Source organism: Biomphalaria glabrata, chromosome 18 (assembly GCF_947242115.1).
Source record: "Biomphalaria glabrata chromosome 18, xgBioGlab47.1, whole genome shotgun sequence".
NCBI classification, from domain to species: Eukaryota; Metazoa; Mollusca; class Gastropoda; family Planorbidae; genus Biomphalaria; species Biomphalaria glabrata.
In genome coordinates this window covers 4,521,798-4,543,429 of record NC_074728.1, presented here as the reverse complement: position 1 = coordinate 4,543,429, position 21,632 = coordinate 4,521,798, and the positions used below count along the sequence as shown (strand labels likewise).

General features: G+C 36.4%; 2 protein-coding genes across 2 annotated transcripts in view; both read right to left on the bottom strand.

Moving 5' to 3' along the window:
* Positions 1-8,013, bottom strand: part of LOC106056039 (uncharacterized) — a 49,236-nt gene extending 41,223 nt beyond the window's left edge. Inside the window, exons 1-7 of the mRNA XM_056017683.1 lie at positions 7,937-8,013; positions 7,375-7,444; positions 5,950-6,041; positions 5,204-5,298; positions 3,407-3,565; positions 1,605-1,745; positions 152-207 (exon numbers count right to left, since the gene is read on the bottom strand). Of these exons, the coding sequence (XP_055873658.1) occupies positions 152-207; positions 1,605-1,745; positions 3,407-3,565; positions 5,204-5,298; positions 5,950-6,041; positions 7,375-7,444; positions 7,937-7,939 (616 nt within the window). The 5' untranslated portion in view covers positions 7,940-8,013. The remainder of the gene's footprint in view (positions 1-151; positions 208-1,604; positions 1,746-3,406; positions 3,566-5,203; positions 5,299-5,949; positions 6,042-7,374; positions 7,445-7,936) is intronic.
* Positions 8,014-8,896: 883 nt separating this feature from the next.
* LOC106056020 (uncharacterized) overlaps positions 8,897-21,632 on the bottom strand; it is a 36,152-nt gene continuing 23,416 nt past the window's right edge. Inside the window, exons 8-10 of the mRNA XM_056017736.1 lie at positions 20,995-21,225; positions 19,460-19,514; positions 8,897-8,986 (exon numbers count right to left, since the gene is read on the bottom strand). Coding sequence (XP_055873711.1) covers positions 8,971-8,986; positions 19,460-19,514; positions 20,995-21,225 — 302 coding nt within the window. The 3' untranslated portion in view covers positions 8,897-8,970. The remainder of the gene's footprint in view (positions 8,987-19,459; positions 19,515-20,994; positions 21,226-21,632) is intronic.

The window sequence follows — 21,632 nt, the reverse complement described above, 5'->3', positions numbered from 1 at the left end:
AGCATTTAGCAGCAGATTGCAGACCATTAAAAGTGCTTCATGGTGACCACGAACACATCTTATACATGCATCTGATCTATGGTAGAGACGCCTAAAGTTTCCTAAGCCAACGTAATAATCTATATATGTTTTTATTTGTATTAAAACTTACCACTCACAGAGCCATGGCCCGCCTTGTTACAAAATGAAATTGGGAATCCAAGATTGCTAGAGAAGAATATAAAATGTTTGTACACGTTATTTCTCCCATTTCCATTTTTTTAAAATTTAATTACCTTAAAAAACATAAATCGATTTAAAAAAAACACCTTTAAGCCAATTAATTATTGGTGATTAATTATTTTGTTTGATATCGAAAGCGGGCAATAATGTCTACATTCGTGAGTTATACAGTTGTAAGTGCGGAGTTCTTTCCCTTAGAATTTTATTTTTGACTTGAATATGTATGAAGTTTTTTCTTTTTATTATTAGATCATAAAGAAGGGCTATATTGTTGAAAAAAGTGTTACATCATATATGAATGGGACACCCGAGAATATACCAATGAGCACTATATAATTTTAAATAATATAGAAACCACCATATGAGATGTATCCAGTGTCAAAATACATAACATAAAAGGAAGTTCCCCTTTCAAACCTTGTCACCTATAGGGCTAATGATGTCATGGCCATCTGTTTCTTTGGCCAACAGTTAACAATCAGGGTTTCATGTGGCCAGCACAACGACCAACAGCCTTTTACTTATTCACAGTCAGTTAGACTTACATGAACTCAGAGGCGCCCTAAGATCCCAAAATTCAAAATACCAGTCTTCACCGACGTTCAAACACAGGACCCTAACTACGGAAGCCAAGCGCTTAACCACTCAGCCACGGCGTCCGCATATATAACATAACGTAGACATTTTGTCATTGCTACAGAGAAAAAAGATACACATCAAATGCATGCGCCGTTGTTGCCGCTCTATTATATATTGTTATATATTGTTATTACCATTTAGCAGGACCGACCTATATAAATTGCGGGGCCCAATTTTATAGAAGCATGATTGGCAATTCCTTTAATATTTTGTTTTGTTTTACAATAGTGACTATTACTATTAAGCGAGGTCATCATATCTACATGTATTATACAGCTCGCATGGGAAGCAACACAAATGCAATAGGTGCCAGTGGGTTGATTAATGTTACGTCAACCACTAAATATGTTAACACTTTAACTCTTTCTCTCCTAACTAACGATACCATCGTTGATTTGAACTCATTAAATTAAATTAATGTTTGATTTGTATAAACTTTACTTTAGTCTTATTTAAAAAGTGTATGCAGTCCCCTTTAACTCTTTACCAACTAAAACATTTTCTGATAACAAACGAAAAGGTTTTTTAAAGCTTAATTCAAAATTTGAGTAGTGAAATACTGCTCAGCAATAGGAAGAATTCCGTTGAAACGTGGAAAATAGTGACGGAGAGAAAGTGTTAAAGCTCTACACCTTTGACAAGAGCGATGACTGATAGAGATACGTTGAACGTAAATTGCGGGGCACGGGGCCTAAATCGACCTAGGGCCCGCCCTGCAATTTAGTCCTATGTTTGTTTCTTACCTATCCAGCTGAAACATCAGTTTGGCCCCAGAGCGGTAGAGCTCCTCCCGGAAATGGTACACGTAGCTCACGTGCTCAAACTTTGGTGTCAAGGTGACATTGAGCGACACTCCAGCGAGGAGATACAGAACTGAGCTTGAGCTAAAGTGATTCAACAAAATAAAAATCATCAATCCAATTGGTACGATAAAAAAGCAAGGGGAAATAAATCGCATTTTTTTAAACACTACCTCTGTTCAAGTCATTCCTTCAAGGAGGGTGCACGCTGATTTGAAATACTGCTCTTACCATTTTCCTATGAATTTGACAGTTGATTTATTTCGCTGAGAAAAGAATTACTAGCTCGTTGGCCACACGGGGAAAATTCTAGATTGATCGTTATAATTTTTCAAAGTAAAAAATAAGTTAATGTAAATTTGGCTTGAGATATACAAAACTAGGTATAGAGCCAACATGGCGTGGTCAACCATATTACCGTAATTCAAAGTTGTTTCAATTTTATTGAAGTTTATAAGCGTCTCTTATATTTTTACGTAAATTTAATATAGGTTATATAGATTATATGACTGGTTTAGATCTAGAAGTAGATCTAAACTAGATCTTAAAGAGCTTTAAATCAGAGTTTTAGCTCTAGTTTTAGACCTAGATGTCCATATAATAAACAAACTAATAAACCATCTCTTAAGTACGTCTTACAGGATGGCCGATTTAAAAAAAAATGCGGACATTCAAGGATTTCAAGCACCTGAAGGGCTGAGGGTTCGATACTTGAAATGCAACAAATATTTTTTAAAAGTTTTAAAACTATTTTATTAGATTTGAAGTTTGGTAATGGAAGTATTGGCTTTAAAAAAAATATATATTTTAAACGTTTTTCTTGTTTAATTAAAAATACAATTTCTCAAAACATAATTTTTATGTAGATGTAGGGAGCAAAATAAAACAACTTTGGACTTTTTCAAAGCATCTTCCCGATTGTGAAAGCCAAAGAGAGCTATTGTTATTGCTGTCTCAGTCTGTGCGTCTGTGTGTCTTTGTGTGTGGTAACATTTGTGTGTGGTAACATTTGTGTGTGGTAACATTTGTGTGTGGTAACATTTGTGTGTGGTAACATTGGAGCCCAATAAGCTGTTGAATCTATTCTTATGACAAATGGATATATTAAAAATAGATTTATTTCTTAAAAGATCAGCTTGTCTTCGAGTAGGAAGATCAATGAGGAAAGCAGTATTTCCCGTGACTACGCAGCCCCCAGATGTCACCTACATATTTTGCCACATTTAAAGCAAGCATAACCATTGACAGCCTGTGGTCGATTTAGATGTAATTTGATAGTGCTAGAGTAATATGGCTTGTAGCTAATCCTTATCTGGACTATAATAGGCGTCTTTGGATGCCAAGTACCAAGACAGGACATTTAAATAAGAGGTTCATTGGTATTGAGTTGCTTAAGTCAGCAGAAAGAATCTGAAACCTACTTCAATTTAGTAGATCTCTATTTCTGTTAACTGATACAATACAGTCCTAAATGGACCTCATTCAACAATCGTAAACATACAACATTTAGCCACGTGATTCTCTATCTCTTCAAAACATTATTCCTGTCACGTGATACTTTTTTTTTCTCGTTGTTTTATTAATAGTATCACGTGGCTAAATGTTGTTTGTTTACGATTGTTGAATGAGGTCCATTAAAAAAAAAAAAAGGATTCCAATTCTTACAAAGTCATGAAACAGACGTGGACGTGTGAATTAAATGTCACTGATTCACTATCACAGGACTTTCTATCAGGCGGACTTACCGCAGAACCACAAAGTAATAGATCGTGGACCACATTTCTAGAGGTATTGCAGCAAAGCTTGCCAGTGAGGTTGTAGAGTCCAGCAATACAACTGTCAGACGGAAGTATCGGTTCCCATTAAATCTGTAGCAGGGTCTGATCATGCGGACATCGCCTTTTCTTCAAAGAAAAAAAAACAACACATTTCTATCAAAACGATCTTAACATTGATAAATATAGTAAAGTTTAAATAAATAAAGATTTCTTACATTGTGGGAAGCATGGTAGAGAGGCTTAGCTTCCTATCAAGGGGGGGCTCAGGATTCGACACCCGACTCGAGCAGAGTTGTGTTAACTGAGCGACTAAAGGCAGCACGGAAAACCTTCTCCTTCCCACGGGTCCACAAAAGTGATTGAACCATAGCGCTCTGAGCATTCTATTAGAGTGAAAGGAGGTTTAAGGAGCGCTATATAGAAGGCATAATTTTATTTATTTTAGTGTAGCAAAAACGGCGTGATGTTGGAGAAAGCTAGATTTGAAATAAATGGTGACCTCAGAACTGAACGCCACACGGCTGGTTTAAATGCATGTGTGGTCCCACTACAATCTCGGAATAGTAAAATATTTTTCCCTTAACACGGTGGCATATTATGATATTGATGTTCACCCTGCCCCTTCCCACTATACAAATCGGAAAGTTTTTTGTGACCTAAAAAAAAAAAAGTCATTTTTAAGGTATGTACCACCTTATGGAGGCGCGGTGGCTGAGTGGTAAAGCGCTTGACTTCCGAAACCGAGCGGGTTCAAATCCTGGTGAAGATTTGGAATTTTAATCTCGGGAACTTTGGCGTACATCCAGCCCTGACATTAGTAGTGGAAAAGTTAACCGTGGGCCACAGAAAAAGATGACCTTTACATCATCTGCTTTATAGATCGCGCAAGGTCTGAAAGGGGAAGGCACTTTTACCATCTTTTATAAGTAGATGTGTCATAACACATCATTCAGTATCGACTTTTAACAATAATTACTTTCTTAATGCTAATGCTTCGTCTTTCAAGTAATATTTGTTAATGACCCATATGGATCTCCAGCACTGAAGACGTGGCCATAATGAGCTGCTCACCGCCTCTATATAAGAGAATGAAAAAACCCTATAAGATCTTATGTGAATCCGTTTTCTTTATAGCTTGGCTAAAACTAATCAAAACAAAAAAGTAAACCACATTGAAATAATGTATGTGCATTGGAGTGTAGACTTAAAAGTCTTATCAAATATGTTGTTTAACTCTTTCTCTCCTAATTGGTGATACCATCGTTTGTTTGAACTCATTGAATTAAAATTAATGATTGATTTTATAAACTTGACTTTGTCTTATATAATAAGAACCTGCTTTCCCATTTAATTCTTTACTAAATAAAACATTTTCTCATAACCAACGAAAACGTTAGTAAAGCTTAATTTAAAAAAGGGGTAGTAAAATACTGCTGAGCAAAATGAAGAATTCCGTCGGAACGTGGAAAATAATTATGAAGAGAAAGAGTTAAATATCTTTTTTTTTTAAATAGCACAACTTTCATAATTGTAGCATGCTTAGAGCGCTATGGTCCAATCTTATTATCTCAGCATCTGGGAGAAGGTTTTCCGTGCTGCCTTAAGTCGCTCAGTAAAGACAACTCTGCTCGAGTCGGATGTCGAACCTTGAGCCCGTTTGATAGGAAGCCAAGTGGTTTAAGCCTCTCTGCCAGAGATCCCACATCACCTTCAACTTAAAGTATATCTTAAGCAGTTTGTCCAAGTATATTCACTGTAACCTACATTCCTGGTCTGTTTACAGTAATAGGATCCAGTCGGCTGAAATGCAGGTCCTCTGTTTGTACTAAATTGCTTTCTTGATAGACTAACATAGAGATCTGACAGACAAAAAAAAAATCATTACTTTTAAAGATAAAACTAAACAGTTATATGGAGCTATCAAGAATGTTTGCTTTGTTAGGCAATGGCTGGTTTTGTTAAGAATTTCCTATGTAGAGATCTTAATAATAATAATAATAATTTTATTTATAAAGCGCTGTTAACAAACAAAATGTAGGCTCAAGGCGCTGTAATAACATTACAAACACAAACACGACAATAGAAATACAAAACTAATCTAAAAAAGTTTTTAAAAAGTTTTAGACTCTTACACTCGAAGATAATTACACTCCATATGCCAACTTCTTCTTATTAATTTTAGTGTCCATAGTCATTCGAACCAGGGGCTAATTAATAAACAATGAGATTCCCCACAATAGGGGCCAAGCTGTAGCAACAGGAGCAGTTATATCAGCCATTGTCATTCATTCAATCCTTTCTCCTCAGCAAAATTTCAAAACGTTATATGTCTTGTGGTCGAAGCACACAGTAAGAATACACTACAAAGCCATGAAGATATAAGTATTTAATTAATAATAAGAAGAACATTACATCAATACCAGAAGAGGTATTTACAGCACACTAATCCGGTAACACCAATGACATTGGGGTGTTACATGCCCATAAAATAATTTTAAAAAAAATATTACTATGACCGTTTCCAGCGAAGCAGTGGTCAGCAGAAACAGAACTGTGTTAACATCTCCATACATTGCTGGATACGTCACCAGGTATGTATCACCTAAATTCATAAAATACACAACTATAATTTAGGCCTACATTTTACACGTAAGATAAACTAACGGTAGATTTATAATGATGTAGCATAATATATATTTGAAATGTTACCTATAATTTTTAATACTTAAAATGTATAAAATCGCTAATAGACAAACATGTTAGATAATCTAGGACTGAAAAATCCACACCAAATGTAGCTGTGTTTAGGGTTACCAGATGTCCAGCTAAATGAGGAAATGTCGTTTTTGTCTCAGGTCATGTCCTCCGTCTCAAAGGCATTGTCCTACGTTGTGCAAATGTCCTTAAACCTACGAAGTCACTTATTATTGATGGATTGTTATGTACCTTTCTACTGTATCTAGTGGGAAGCGTGGTCGAGAGGCTAAGTGCGCTTGAACTTGGCTTGTCTTGGCTACCTAGAAGGGGGCTCGAGGTTCGACACCCGACTCGGGCATAGTTGTGTTTACTGAGCGCCTAAATGCAGCACGGAAAACCAACTCCTAGATACCCCTTCCCCCACTGGTCCACAAATGTGATTGGACCAAAGCGCTCTGAGCATGCTATAAGCATGAAAGTAGCGCTATATAAAAGCTATAATAATAATCTAAAGGAATGGGGAAGGGATGAGAGGGATTTTTAATTGTTTGACCGGTTCTTTTTTTTTTTCAACTTAAAATCATTTGCATTATAGAAAGTCTTAATGACATTTTAAAAAATCTTAATTCATGAACACTGGGGTATGTATATCTAAGGCTGTTCAAATACAACTCAATAATCAGAGCATCTTAAATATTCGTCAAATTATCGCTTAATTTGTTTTTCCGCTGGTCGACCCACTGCGGCCTAAAGAGAGAATCAGACTCTCCATTTATTGAGAAACATTCATCTCAGGCACTAGACTCTGAAGAGAGAGCTGCCTTGTCAAAGAAATGCAGAGAGGACCTGCCGAGTATAATAGATTTTACTGACATATTTCTTAAATATAATTGGAAGAATAGTTGTTTTTTTTTAAGTTTATTATCTATCTTGTAATTTATTGTCCTACTTTGTAGGGCTTTGTAGTCCTTTCAGCCCTCCTTTGGACAATTCAATGTCCTGATAACCGATAAGTCGTGGAACAATGAATTAAATTTAAATGTTGTATAAATTAAAAACACACATTTCTATACATATTTTCTATGGATGATCTTATGACAAGTAATAAAAAGGAAGAAATATTACCATCTTCTCATATAGGACTATTTAAAGTAAATGTATATTTTATAAACTAGAGACGAGACTTAGACAGAAGACAAACGATTACAAAAGTGTGAGAATAAAAAATGGGCATTTACCGTAATATTTAATAGAAGACATGCTCATAGTTGCAGTGGTCACCGTCAGCAGCGTAGTGACTAGTGGATACTAGAACAGATTGGCAAACAGTGTTAACAGTAAAGTTTGACAAACACTAGCCGCCTATGCCTCAGAAGGGATCACAAGCGGAAAGGAAATGAGATCGTCTTGTGCCATTACATCATGTGACAAGAAAAGCTGCCTGGATTCGGATCAGCCGGGAATAATTATTGACGCAGGGGCGTAGCTAAGAATTTTCCAACATTTGGGGGACTGGGGGGCTTGACCTCTTTGGTGGCTCCTGCATTTTGCGTAATATTTAATATTTAATGTAGAAAACACTCGTTTAAGTCCTCCCATCAAGTGGGAGCCCGGGGAGATTTTCAAATTTTCCCCCTCTTCCACCCACCCTAGCTACGCCACTGGATTTTAAGTTTCTTATTTACTTGCACGATTAGATTTAGATTAGCGCATGAATAGTCTTAGAAATAAATTATCTTCTATTTTTTTTGTATTTGTAAGAATGTCTTTAATTTAATTGATAAGATATATTCTTGTTACCATTTTTTACTTGGCTTTAACTTTAAAAGAACATCAATAATGGTTTGTATCTTTTGTGTCTTTCCCATCACACTTCCGTTCAGTTGGAATGCCACTTTGTGCGGTCATTTTTCTTAGAAGCTCACCAAGAGGGTGTGTTTGTGTAGTTTCATTTCATCGAGGATTTTTATATAGGACGGAAAATATAGAAAAAAAGAAATCTTTTTGTGTTAACCGGTGTACGAAATAATAAGGCTTGTCTACGAAACCGAATATTAACGAAGAATGCAGTATTTTCCCTTGGCTACGCAGCCCCAGCTGTGACCTACATGTTTTGCCATACTAAGCGTAGGCATAAACATTTCCCGCCGGTGGTCGATTTAGAATTACTTTTCACCGTCGACGTCTGTCCTCGGCAGCGGATTTTCTTTTCGTCTCAAATGTGTATTTCGTGGACTTTGTAAGCGACCTCCAGCTGTCTCGCTCTGAGGCCGCACGCAACCAGGTGTTATTGCCTATGGCAGTGAAAAAAAGTGGTGATAACAGATGCTTTTAAGGGTATATAACTTTATGCACTGTTAAAAAATTAAATTTTCTGAGCTTTTCCATTTTTAGCTTAAAATGATTTTAATGTAGAAGTATGGAGAATCTCTGGAGGCTCGGTGGCTGAGCGGTAAAGCGCTTACCTTCCGAACCGAGGGGTCACGGGTTCGAATCCTGGTTAAGACTGAGATTATTAATTTTGAGATCCGAGGGCGACTTTGAGTCCAACGATATAAATCAACTGTCAAATTTCTTGTAAAATTGTTGGATCCGTTTTCGAGAATCGCGTCAACCCACCCTTTGCCTGTATCCCATGATTGTGTGACTTAAATAGTGGTATTGTAACAAAGTTAAACAAAAAAAAATCAAAAGTCAAAATAGGAAAGTAAAGTAAACTATTACCTTCCTTAATTATGAAAACAATATAACAACATAAAATGTATTACTAACAGTATTTATTTAACCCGTAGATCTACATATTTTAAACATAAACATTAGATCGAGTAAACTCTTCATCCTTCCTCAGCGCTGTGGAAACAAAAATATTTGTTTTAAAGAATTATCAACTATTTTTAATCTAGAAATTATCATCATTCATTGTTGAGATGCTCTGACAATATATTTAAATGTAATCGTGTATTATTTTAACTCAGTTACTCAGCTGATAACAAAAGCCTTTAAAGCTAAAGTGGCTAAATGGACATATAGGTGGGCCTTCACTGTTTTTGTAAAATTTTTTTTTATTATATATGTAGCGCTACTTATAGCATGCTCCAATGCCTTTTGTGGACCAGTGGTGGGGAGGGTGTATCTAGGAGTTGGTTGCTGCCTCAGTGAACACAACTCTGCCCAAGTCGGGTGTCGAACCTCGAGCCCCCTTCTAGGTAGCCAAGCCATCCCAAGTTCACTTAGCCTCTCGACCACGCTTCCCACTTCAATGGTGAGCCAACGTGAAAAGGGTCGTTTGTAATTAAAGTGTTGCCTGTAATAGTAATACAGGAATCGATTTTATAGTATTCTCTTTCAAAAGGGCCCAAAGAAAATTTCTTCTGTCAAAAAAACATAACTATGTATAAAAGATCTTGTACAGATATTACAGCACCTAATAAGTTACCGTAAAAATGTAATCGCCTATACTAATCTCCTTTATCTCTTTACGGAGGCGCGGTGGCTGAGTGGTAATACGCTTGACTCCGAAACAGGGGATCTCGGGCTTAAATCCCTGTGCAAATATGGATTTTGTTTAAATTTCGGGACCTTTTAGGCGCCTCTGAGTCGACCCAGCTCTAATGATACCTGACATTAGTTGGGAAAAAGTAAAGGCGGTCGGTCGTTGTGCTGGCCGCATGACTCCCTCGTGAACCCCGTGGCACAGATTCATCTGCTCTATAGATCACACTATTTGAAAGGGAAATTTTTTTTTATTGTTTTTAAAATCTACATGCATCATCTGCCCTTTAGACCGCAAGGTCAGAAAGAGGAAATTTTTTTTTTTATCGAATGTCTTGTGGCCAGCACAATAACGAACCCTTAAAATCCCGTAATTAAAAATCAATTCCTTACTGAGGTTCCAATCCACATATAGCAGAAAAAAAAGGAATAAATTGCCATATGCTGCTTACCAAGGAGCCCCATATCTCAAAAAGCTTTAGGCCTTATAATGTCTAAATTTTTTACTTAAAGTAGAGTTTCCCCTTTCAGACCTGACGATCTATGAGGCAGATGCTATTAAAGTCATCTGTTTCTTTGGACGACGATTAACGAACAGGGTGTCACGTGGCCAGCACAAGGACCAAGTACCTTTACTTACTTCAACTTCAGTTAGGTGTGCCCATTAACTCTTTCTCTCCTAACTGACGATACCAACGTTGATTCCACCAGAATGTGGTAAATAATTACGGAGAGTAAGAGTTAAAGTTGGGTGGACTCGAGAGCCCCTAAAAATTCCGAAAGTCAAAATCCCAGTCTTCACCAAGATTCGAACCCAGGACCACAGGTTCGGGTAACCAAGCGCTTCAGCACTCGTCCCATCATGTTCCATATGCTAGGGCGAGTTTATATAAGTGCTTTTTTTTTCCTCCGCTCATTAGAGCAAGGAACGGGTTTCATGAATCAGCCAGAGAAAATCAATGGTTTAACAGAGTTTCAGTCTCTAATTAACATGCACCACTAGATTAACACAAGGATATGCGTAGGCCACTCAACCTTTATTTCATTGTCGAGAAAGTAATATATATATATTAAAAATGGAGGCCTTCATGGCATGCGCTCTTGATGTGTCTGTCAACGTACAAGAGTACTAGAGTACAAAAGTAATCAAAGTCCAACCAATTGATGTCTGTCTACGTACAAGAGTACTAGAGTACAAAAGTAATCAAAGTCCAACCAATTGATGTCTGTCAACGTACAAGAGTACTAGAGTACAAAAGTAATCAAAGTCCAACCAATTGATGTCTGTCTACGTACAAGAGTACTAGAGTACTAAAGTAATCAAAGTCCAACCAATTGATGTCTGTCTACGTACAAGAGTACTAGAGTACTAAAGTAATCAAAGTCCAACCAATTGATGTCTGTCTACGTACAAGAGTACTAGAGTACAAAAGTAATCAAAGTCCAACCAATTGATGTCTGTCTACGTACAAGAGTACTAGAGTACTAAAGTAATCAAAGTCCAACCAATTGATGTCTGTCTACGTACAAGAGTACTAGAGTACAAAAGTAATCACAGTCCAACCAATTGATGTCTGTCTACGTACTAATCGTACTAGAGTACAAAAGTAATCACAGTCCAACCAATTAATGTCTGTTAACGTACTAATCGTACTAGAGTACAAAAGTAATCACAGTCCAACCAATTGATGTCTGTCTACGTACTAATCGTACTAGAGTACAAAAGTAATCACAGTCCAACCAATTTATGTCTGTTAACGTACTAATCGTACTAGAGTACAAAAGTAATCACAGTCCAACCAATTGATGTCTGTCTACGTACTAATCGTACTAGAGTACAAAAGTAATCACAGTCCAACCAATTGATGTCTGTCTACGTACTAATCGTACTAGAGTACAAATGTAATCACAGTCCAACCAATTGATGTCTGTCTACGTACTAATCGTACTAGAGTACAAAAGTAATCACAGTCCAACCAATTGATGTCTGTTAACGTACTAATCGTACTAGAGTACAAAAGTAATCACAGTCCAACCAATTGATGTCTGTCTACGTACTAATCGTACTAGAGTACAAAAGTAATCACAGTCCAACCAATTTATGTCTGTTAACGTACTAATCGTACTAGAGTACAAAAGTAATCACAGTCCAACCAATTGATGTCTGTCTACGTACTAATCGTACTAGAGTACAAAAGTAATCACAGTCCAACCAATTGATGTCTGTCTACGTACTAATCGTACTAGAGTACAAAAGTAATCAAAGTCCAACCAATTGATGTCTGTCAACGTACAAGAGTACTAGAGTACAAAAGTAATCAAAGTCCAACCAATTGATGTCTGTCTACGTACAAGAGTACTAGAGTACAAAAGTAATCAAAGTCCAACCAATTGATGTCTGTCAACGTACAAGAGTACTAGAGTACAAAAGTAATCAAAGTCCAACCAATTGATGTCTGTCTACGTACAAGAGTACTAGAGTACTAAAGTAATCAAAGTCCAACCAATTGATGTCTGTCTACGTACAAGAGTACTAGAGTACTAAAGTAATCAAAGTCCAACCAATTGATGTCTGTCTACGTACAAGAGTACTAGAGTACAAAAGTAATCAAAGTCCAACCAATTGATGTCTGTCTACGTACAAGAGTACTAGAGTACTAAAGTAATCAAAGTCCAACCAATTGATGTCTGTCTACGTACAAGAGTACTAGAGTACAAAAGTAATCACAGTCCAACCAATTGATGTCTGTCTACGTACTAATCGTACTAGAGTACAAAAGTAATCACAGTCCAACCAATTGATGTCTGTCTACGTACTAATCGTACTAGAGTACAAAAGTAATCACAGTCCAACCAATTGATGTCTGTCTACGTACTAATCGTACTAGAGTACAAAAGTAATCACAGTCCAACCAATTGATGTCTGTTAACGTACTAATCGTACTAGAGTACAAAAGTAATCACAGTCCAACCAATTGATGTCTGTCTACGTACTAATCGTACTAGAGTACAAAAGTAATCACAGTCCAACCAATTTATGTCTGTTAACATACTAATCGTACTAGAGTACAAAAGTAATCACAGTCCAACCAATTGATGTCTGTCTACGTACTAATCGTACTAGAGTACAAAAGTAATCACAGTCCAACCAATTGATGTCTGTCTACGTACTAATCGTACTAGAGTACAAAAGTAATCAAAGTCCAACCAATTGATGTCTGTCAACGTACAAGAGTACTAGAGTACAAAAGTAATCAAAGTCCAACCAATTGATGTCTGTCTACGTACAAGAGTACTAGAGTACAAAAGTAATCACAGTCCAACCAATTGATGTCTGTCTACGTACTAATCGTACTAGAGTACAAAAGTAATCACAGTCCAACCAATTGATGTCTGTCTACGTACTAATCGTACTAGAGTACAAAAGTAATCAAAGTCCAACCAATTGATGTCTGTCAACGTACAAGAGTACTAGAGTACAAAAGTAATCAAAGTCCAACCAATTGATGTCTGTCTACGTACAAGAGTACTAGAGTACAAAAGTAATCAAAGTCCAACCAATTGATGTCTGTCAACGTACAAGAGTACTAGAGTACAAAAGTAATCAAAGTCCAACCAATTGATGTCTGTCTACGTACAAGAGTACTAGAGTACTAAAGTAATCAAAGTCCAACCAATTGATGTCTGTCTACGTACAAGAGTACTAGAGTACTAAAGTAATCAAAGTCCAACCAATTGATGTCTGTCTACGTACAAGAGTACTAGAGTACAAAAGTAATCAAAGTCCAACCAATTGATGTCTGTCTACGTACTAATCGTACTAGAGTACAAAAGTAATCACAGTCCAACCAATTGATGTCTGTTAACGTACTAATCGTACTAGAGTACAAAAGTAATCACAGTCCAACCAATTGATGTCTGTCTACGTACTAATTGTACTAGAGTACAAAAGTAATCACAGTCCAACCAATTTATGTCTGTTAACGTACTAATCGTACTAGAGTACAAAAGTAATCACAGTCCAACCAATTGATGTCTGTCTACGTACTAAGCGTACTAGAGTACAAAAGTAATCACAGTCCAACCAATTGATGTCTGTCTACGTACTAATCGTACTAGAGTACAAAAGTAATCACAGTCCAACCAATTGATGTCTGTCTACGTACTAATCGTACTAGAGTACAAAAGTAATCACAGTCCAACCAATTTATGTCTGTCTACGTACAAGAGTACTAGAGTACAAAAGTAATCACAGTCCAACCAATTGATGTCTGTCTACGTACTAATCGTACTAGAGTACAAAAGTAATCACAGTCCAACCAATTGATGTCTGTCTACGTACTAATCGTACTAGAGTACAAAAGTAATCACAGTCCAACCAATTGATGTCTGTCTACGTACAAGAGTACTAGAGTACAAAAGTAATCACAGTCCAACCAATTGATGTCTGTCTACGTACAAGAGTACTAGAGTACAAAAGTAATCACAGTCCAACCAATTGATGTCTGTCTACGTACAAGAGTACTAGAGTACAAAAGTAATCACAGTCCAACCAATTGATGTCTGTCTACGTACTAATCGTACTAGAGTACAAAAGTAATCACAGTCCAACCAATTTATGTCTGTTAACGTACTAATCGTACTAGAGTACAAAAGTAATCACAGTCCAACCAATTGATGTCTGTCTACGTACTAATCGTACTAGAGTACAAAAGTAATCACAGTCCAACCAATTGATGTCTGTCTACGTACTAATCGTACTAGAGTACAAAAGTAATCACAGTCCAACCAATTGATGTCTGTCTACGTACTAATCGTACTAGAGTACAAAAGTAATCACAGTCCAACCAATTGATGTCTGTCTACGTACTAATCGTACTAGAGTACAAAAGTAATCACAGTCCAACCAATTTATGTCTGTTAACGTACTAATCGTACTAGAGTACAAAAGTAATCACAGTCCAACCAATTGATGTCTGTCTACGTACTAATCGTACTAGAGTACAAAAGTAATCACAGTCCAACCAATTGATGTCTGTCTACGTACTAATCGTACTAGAGTACAAAAGTAATCACAGTCCAACCAATTTATGTCTGTTAACGTACTAATCGTACTAGAGTACAAAAGTAATCACAGTCCAACCAATTGATGTCTGTCTACGTACAAGAGTACTAGAGTACAAAAGTAATCACAGTCCAACCAATTGATGTCTGTCTACGTACTAATCGTACTAGAGTACAAAAGTAATCACAGTCCAACCAATTAATGTCTGTCTACGTACAAGAGTACTAGAGTACAAAAGTAATCACAGTCCAACCAATTGATGTCTGTCTACGTACAAGAGTACTAGAGTACAAAAGTAATCACAGTCCAACCAATTGATGTCTGTCAACGTACAAGAGTACTAGAGTACAAAAGTAATCACAGTCCAACCAATTGATGTCTGTCAACGTACAAGAGTACTAGAGTACAAAAGTAATCACAGTCCAACCAATTGATGTCTGTCTACGTACAAGAGTACTAGAGTACAAAAGTAATCAAAGTCCAACCAATTGATGTCTGTCAACGTACAAGAGTACTAGAGTACAAAAGTAATCAAAGTCCAACCAATTGATGTCTGTCTACGTACAAGAGTACTAGAGTACAAAAGTAATCAAAGTCCAACCAATTGATGTCTGTCAACGTACAAGAGTACTAGAGTACAAAAGTAATCAAAGTCCAACCAATTGATGTCTGTCTACGTACAAGAGTACTAGAGTACTAAAGTAATCAAAGTCGAACCAATTGATGTCTGTCTACGTACAAGAGTACTAGAGTACTAAAGTAATCAAAGTCCAACCAATTGATGTCTGTCTACGTACAAGAGTACTAGAGTACAAAAGTAATCAAAGTCCAACCAATTGATGTCTGTCTACGTACAAGAGTACTAGAGTACTAAAGTAATCAAAGTCCAACCAATTGATGTCTGTCTACGTACAAGAGTACTAGAGTACAAAAGTAATCACAGTCCAACCAATTGATGTCTGTCTACGTACTAATCGTACTAGAGTACAAAAGTAATCACAGTCCAACCAATTAATGTCTGTTAACGTACTAATCGTACTAGAGTACAAAAGTAATCACAGTCCAACCAATTGATGTCTGTCTACGTACTAATCGTACTAGAGTACAAAAGTAATCACAGTCCAACCAATTTATGTCTGTTAACGTACTAATCGTACTAGAGTACAAAAGTAATCACAGTCCAACCAATTGATGTCTGTCTACGTACTAATCGTACTAGAGTACAAAAGTAATCACAGTCCAACCAATTGATGTCTGTCTACGTACTAATCGTACTAGAGTACAAAAGTAATCACAGTCCAACCAATTGATGTCTGTCTACGTACTAATCGTACTAGAGTACAAAAGTAATCACAGTCCAACCAATTGATGTCTGTTAACGTACTAATCGTACTAGAGTACAAAAGTAATCACAGTCCAACCAATTGATGTCTGTCTACGTACTAATCGTACTAGAGTACAAAAGTAATCACAGTCCAACCAATTTATGTCTGTTAACGTACTAATCGTACTAGAGTACAAAAGTAATCACAGTCCAACCAATTGATGTCTGTCTACGTACTAATCGTACTAGAGTACAAAAGTAATCACAGTCCAACCAATTGATGTCTGTCTACGTACTAATCGTACTAGAGTACAAAAGTAATCAAAGTCCAACCAATTGATGTCTGTCAACGTACAAGAGTACTAGAGTACAAAAGTAATCAAAGTCCAACCAATTGATGTCTGTCTACGTACAAGAGTACTAGAGTACAAAAGTAATCAAAGTCCAACCAATTGATGTCTGTCAACGTACAAGAGTACTAGAGTACAAAAGTAATCAAAGTCCAACCAATTGATGTCTGTCTACGTACAAGAGTACTAGAGTACTAAAGTAATCAAAGTCCAACCAATTGATGTCTGTCTACGTACAAGAGTACTAGAGTACTAAAGTAATCAAAGTCCAACCAATTGATGTCTGTCTACGTACAAGAGTACTAGAGTACAAAAGTAATCAAAGTCCAACCAATTGATGTCTGTCTACGTACAAGAGTACTAGAGTACTAAAGTAATCAAAGTCCAACCAATTGATGTCTGTCTACGTACAAGAGTACTAGAGTACAAAAGTAATCACAGTCCAACCAATTGATGTCTGTCTACGTACTAATCGTACTAGAGTACAAAAGTAATCACAGTCCAACCAATTGATGTCTGTCTACGTACTAATCGTACTAGAGTACAAAAGTAATCACAGTCCAACCAATTGATGTCTGTCTACGTACTAATCGTACTAGAGTACAAAAGTAATCACAGTCCAACCAATTGATGTCTGTTAACGTACTAATCGTACTAGAGTACAAAAGTAATCACAGTCCAACCAATTGATGTCTGTCTACGTACTAATCGTACTAGAGTACAAAAGTAATCACAGTCCAACCAATTTATGTCTGTTAACGTACTAATCGTACTAGAGTACAAAAGTAATCACAGTCCAACCAATTGATGTCTGTCTACGTACTAATCGTACTAGAGTACAAAAGTAATCACAGTCCAACCAATTGATGTCTGTCTACGTACTAATCGTACTAGAGTACAAAAGTAATCAAAGTCCAACCAATTGATGTCTGTCAACGTACAAGAGTACTAGAGTACAAAAGTAATCAAAGTCCAACCAATTGATGTCTGTCTACGTACAAGAGTACTAGAGTACAAAAGTAATCAAAGTCCAACCAATTGATGTCTGTCAACGTACAAGAGTACTAGAGTACAAAAGTAATCAAAGTCCAACCAATTGATGTCTGTCTACGTACAAGAGTACTAGAGTACTAAAGTAATCAAAGTCCAACCAATTGATGTCTGTCTACGTACAAGAGTACTAGAGTACTAAAGTAATCAAAGTCCAACCAATTGATGTCTGTCTACGTACAAGAGTACTAGAGTACAAAAGTAATCAAAGTCCAACCAATTGATGTCTGTCTACGTACAAGAGTACTAGAGTACTAAAGTAATCAAAGTCCAACCAATTGATGTCTGTCTACGTACAAGAGTACTAGAGTACAAAAGTAATCACAGTCCAACCAATTGATGTCTGTCTACGTACTAATCGTACTAGAGTACAAAAGTAATCACAGTCCAACCAATTGATGTCTGTTAACGTACTAATCGTACTAGAGTACAAAAGTAATCACAGTCCAACCAATTGATGTCTGTCTACGTACTAATCGTACTAGAGTACAAAAGTAATCACAGTCCAACCAATTTATGTCTGTTAACGTACTAATCGTACTAGAGTACAAAAGTAATCACAGTCCAACCAATTGATGTCTGTCTACGTACTAATCGTACTAGAGTACAAAAGTAATCACAGTCCAACCAATTGATGTCTGTCTACGTACTAATCGTACTAGAGTACAAAAGTAATCACAGTCCAACCAATTGATGTCTGTCTACGTACTAATCGTACTAGAGTACAAAAGTAATCACAGTCCAACCAATTTATGTCTGTCTACGTACAAGAGTACTAGAGTACAAAAGTAATCACAGTCCAACCAATTGATGTCTGTCTACGTACTAATCGTACTAGAGTACAAAAGTAATCACAGTCCAACCAATTGATGTCTGTCTACGTACTAATCGTACTAGAGTACAAAAGTAATCACAGTCCAACCAATTGATGTCTGTCTACGTACAAGAGTACTAGAGTACAAAAGTAATCACAGTCCAACCAATTGATGTCTGTCTACGTACAAGAGTACTAGAGTACAAAAGTAATCACAGTCCAACCAATTGATGTCTGTCTACGTACAAGAGTACTAGAGTACAAAAGTAATCACAGTCCAACCAATTGATGTCTGTCTACGTACTAATCGTACTAGAGTACAAAAGTAATCACAGTCCAACCAATTTATGTCTGTTAACGTACTAATCGTACTAGAGTACAAAAGTAATCACAGTCCAACCAATTGATGTCTGTCTACGTACTAATCGTACTAGAGTACAAAAGTAATCACAGTCCAACCAATTGATGTCTGTCTACGTACTAATCGTACTAGAGTACAAAAGTAATCACAGTCCAACCAATTGATGTCTGTCTACGTACTAATCGTACTAGAGTACAAAAGTAATCACAGTCCAACCAATTGATGTCTGTCTACGTACTAATCGTACTAGAGTACAAAAGTAATCACAGTCCAACCAATTTATGTCTGTTAACGTACTAATCGTACTAGAGTACAAAAGTAATCACAGTCCAACCAATTGATGTCTGTCTACGTACTAATCGTACTAGAGTACAAAAGTAATCACAGTCCAACCAATTGATGTCTGTCTACGTACTAATCGTACTAGAGTACAAAAGTAATCACAGTCCAACCAATTTATGTCTGTTAACGTACTAATCGTACTAGAGTACAAAAGTAATCACAGTCCAACCAATTGATGTCTGTCTACGTACAAGAGTACTAGAGTACAAAAGTAATCACAGTCCAACCAATTGATGTCTGTCTACGTACTAATCGTACTAGAGTACAAAAGTAATCACAGTCCAACCAATTGATGTCTGTCTACGTACAAGAGTACTAGAGTACAAAAGTAATCACAGTCCAACCAATTTATGTCTGTTAACGTACTAATCGTACTAGAGTACAAAAGTAATCACAGTCCAACCAATTGATGTCTGTCTACGTGCTAGAGTACAAAAGTAATCAAAGTCTGTGCAATTGATGTCTATCTACGTACTAAAGTACTAAAGTAATCAAAGTCCAACCAATTGATGTCTGTCTACGTACCTGACCTTGCTATCTACCGACACTGTTCTCGACTTACTAAAATAGTTTTGAGAAACTGAAAGAGATTAAAAAGTATTTTTTTTTGGTGACCTTTAACATAGAAAATGAATTTTTATTTTTAGCCAAGGGCTTAATTTTTTTTTAATCAATTTGATGCATAGAATTCTCTCGATTGCTGACAATACAATCGTTATCAAACTCACGTCTGCTTCGGTTTTCTATTGAATTTCTATGGAATGGCAAGAGCTATTTCCATATTTTTTTATCTAATTTTGAAATTTGAGTCAGGCCGTATTTCTGTTAAGATTGTAAGAGGTCTACTATTTGAGGCCAAAGGCTAGAGTAGGTCAAGGCCTTTGAATTCAAAAATGATGGATGAGTCCAGTATTTAAAGTGTTCACTCTGACCCACTTGCGATCTGCATATTTTACCAAACACTGATGTATAAAAAGTCTTTGTCCTCGGGAAGAATATCTCCATTTTCTTTTAAGATGTCTAAGCCCTCTCTTCTCTTTTCTAGGGCTCTCAAGTTTTTTCGTAACCTTTAAAAAGTTCTTCATCTATTCTATTTTGTTTAGAGGCCGTGTTCTGCTAGATGCTTTTCTCTAGACCAGTGAAGGTAAATTTGGATGATTTGTAAAACGGGGAAACAACTTTGTCATCCCGTCGTGCCTGAAACGCGACAAAAAACTATTGCCTTTGGTAAACGGGCATTACGTCTACAAAGATAAGCAGAGAGAGAGAGTCTAAATAGGCCCGAGCATTTCTTTGCAATCCGGCTCCTTTCGGTCCCTTTATGGGTTCATCCGAATATATTTTTCACCAACATGTACTATTTTTATTTTGTTAAAAGAAACATAAATCTTATATTTCTTTTAAGTCGCTTAGTATGTAGGCCTCTATACTATAAGGGATGAAGACTATACGGATGTAGGCTATTACATTATTTCAGAAAAAAGGGCACTAATTCAGCTTATACCACCACTTCAGTCAAGTACAATATATTTCCCTTGTTTGAGTTTGAGTTTTTGACACATGGGCACAATTTAGGCCATGCCAGTCAAGTACAATTTATTTCCCTTGTTTGAGTTTGAGTTTTCAGTTTTTAGCACATCGGCATAATTTACGTCATATCGAGCCCGTAATCCTTCAAGCGTTAATTTCTCTTCATATCACAAGAGCTAAATTTAATAAGTCATTAAAAGCAAGGTCTATTCACAGTTAACATAGTAACAATTTTTTGATTTAATACAAATCTGTAAATATTATATGTTCACAATTTTTTCCCTATCACAAATCAAACCTTCGCAGGCAACTCCACAAGAAAATAATTAACTACCAATAGTAAATGAAAAACTGAATAATTAATTTATTTTTTTATTTTTGTGCTGTCAGGATAAAGAAATAATGGTGCAAAATTTCACCTTTTTCCGAGATTGGGTGTTGGAGAAATAACGTGTACAAATGTTTTACCAGACAAACAGAGTGAGTCGATATAAGCTTGGTAAGAATCACGAAAGGGGAAGCCCAAATACCTTTTCTTATGTAGTCTTGATGCTTTTTGTCCTGCAGGAGCCAAAAGCAGAAATAGATAAGCGTCATGATGAAGACCAGGAGAACCACGAAGAGTTTCCAAAGCGAACCGAAACTTCTAGAATGCATTGGGACTTTTTTTGGTTCACTGTATTGTAGAGTTGTAAGCGTGTCATTGGTATCAAGATTAACGGACTTTTCCTCCACAGTTATGTCTGACCTAGAATTCATAGCTATAATAAAGAAATAAAATAATAAAGTAATTTAGATAGAGATAGATAATTTAGATATAAACAACATGATGTAGGCTATGGGCGCTTTGAGAAAAGATAGTTAAAAAATACTTTAAAAAAAAAAAAAAGAAAGCTTAACTTAGGGGAAGAACACATTTGCAAGCATATATCTCAATACTGTGTGATTTATTTCACTTTTTCAATATTGTCGTGAATTTGTTTGTTTGTTTCGATTGTCTCCCCTAGTGTTTGTTAACATGTGTGAGTTACGTGAGATTGTGTACTGACCATATTCAATGGCCTGACCTTTGCTATCTATGTAGTTATTTTCGTCATTCGCTGTAATAAAGCTTTGGATGTTATATTTGTTTTTTGTTATATTAAAGTGCGACAGACATCAAACAATA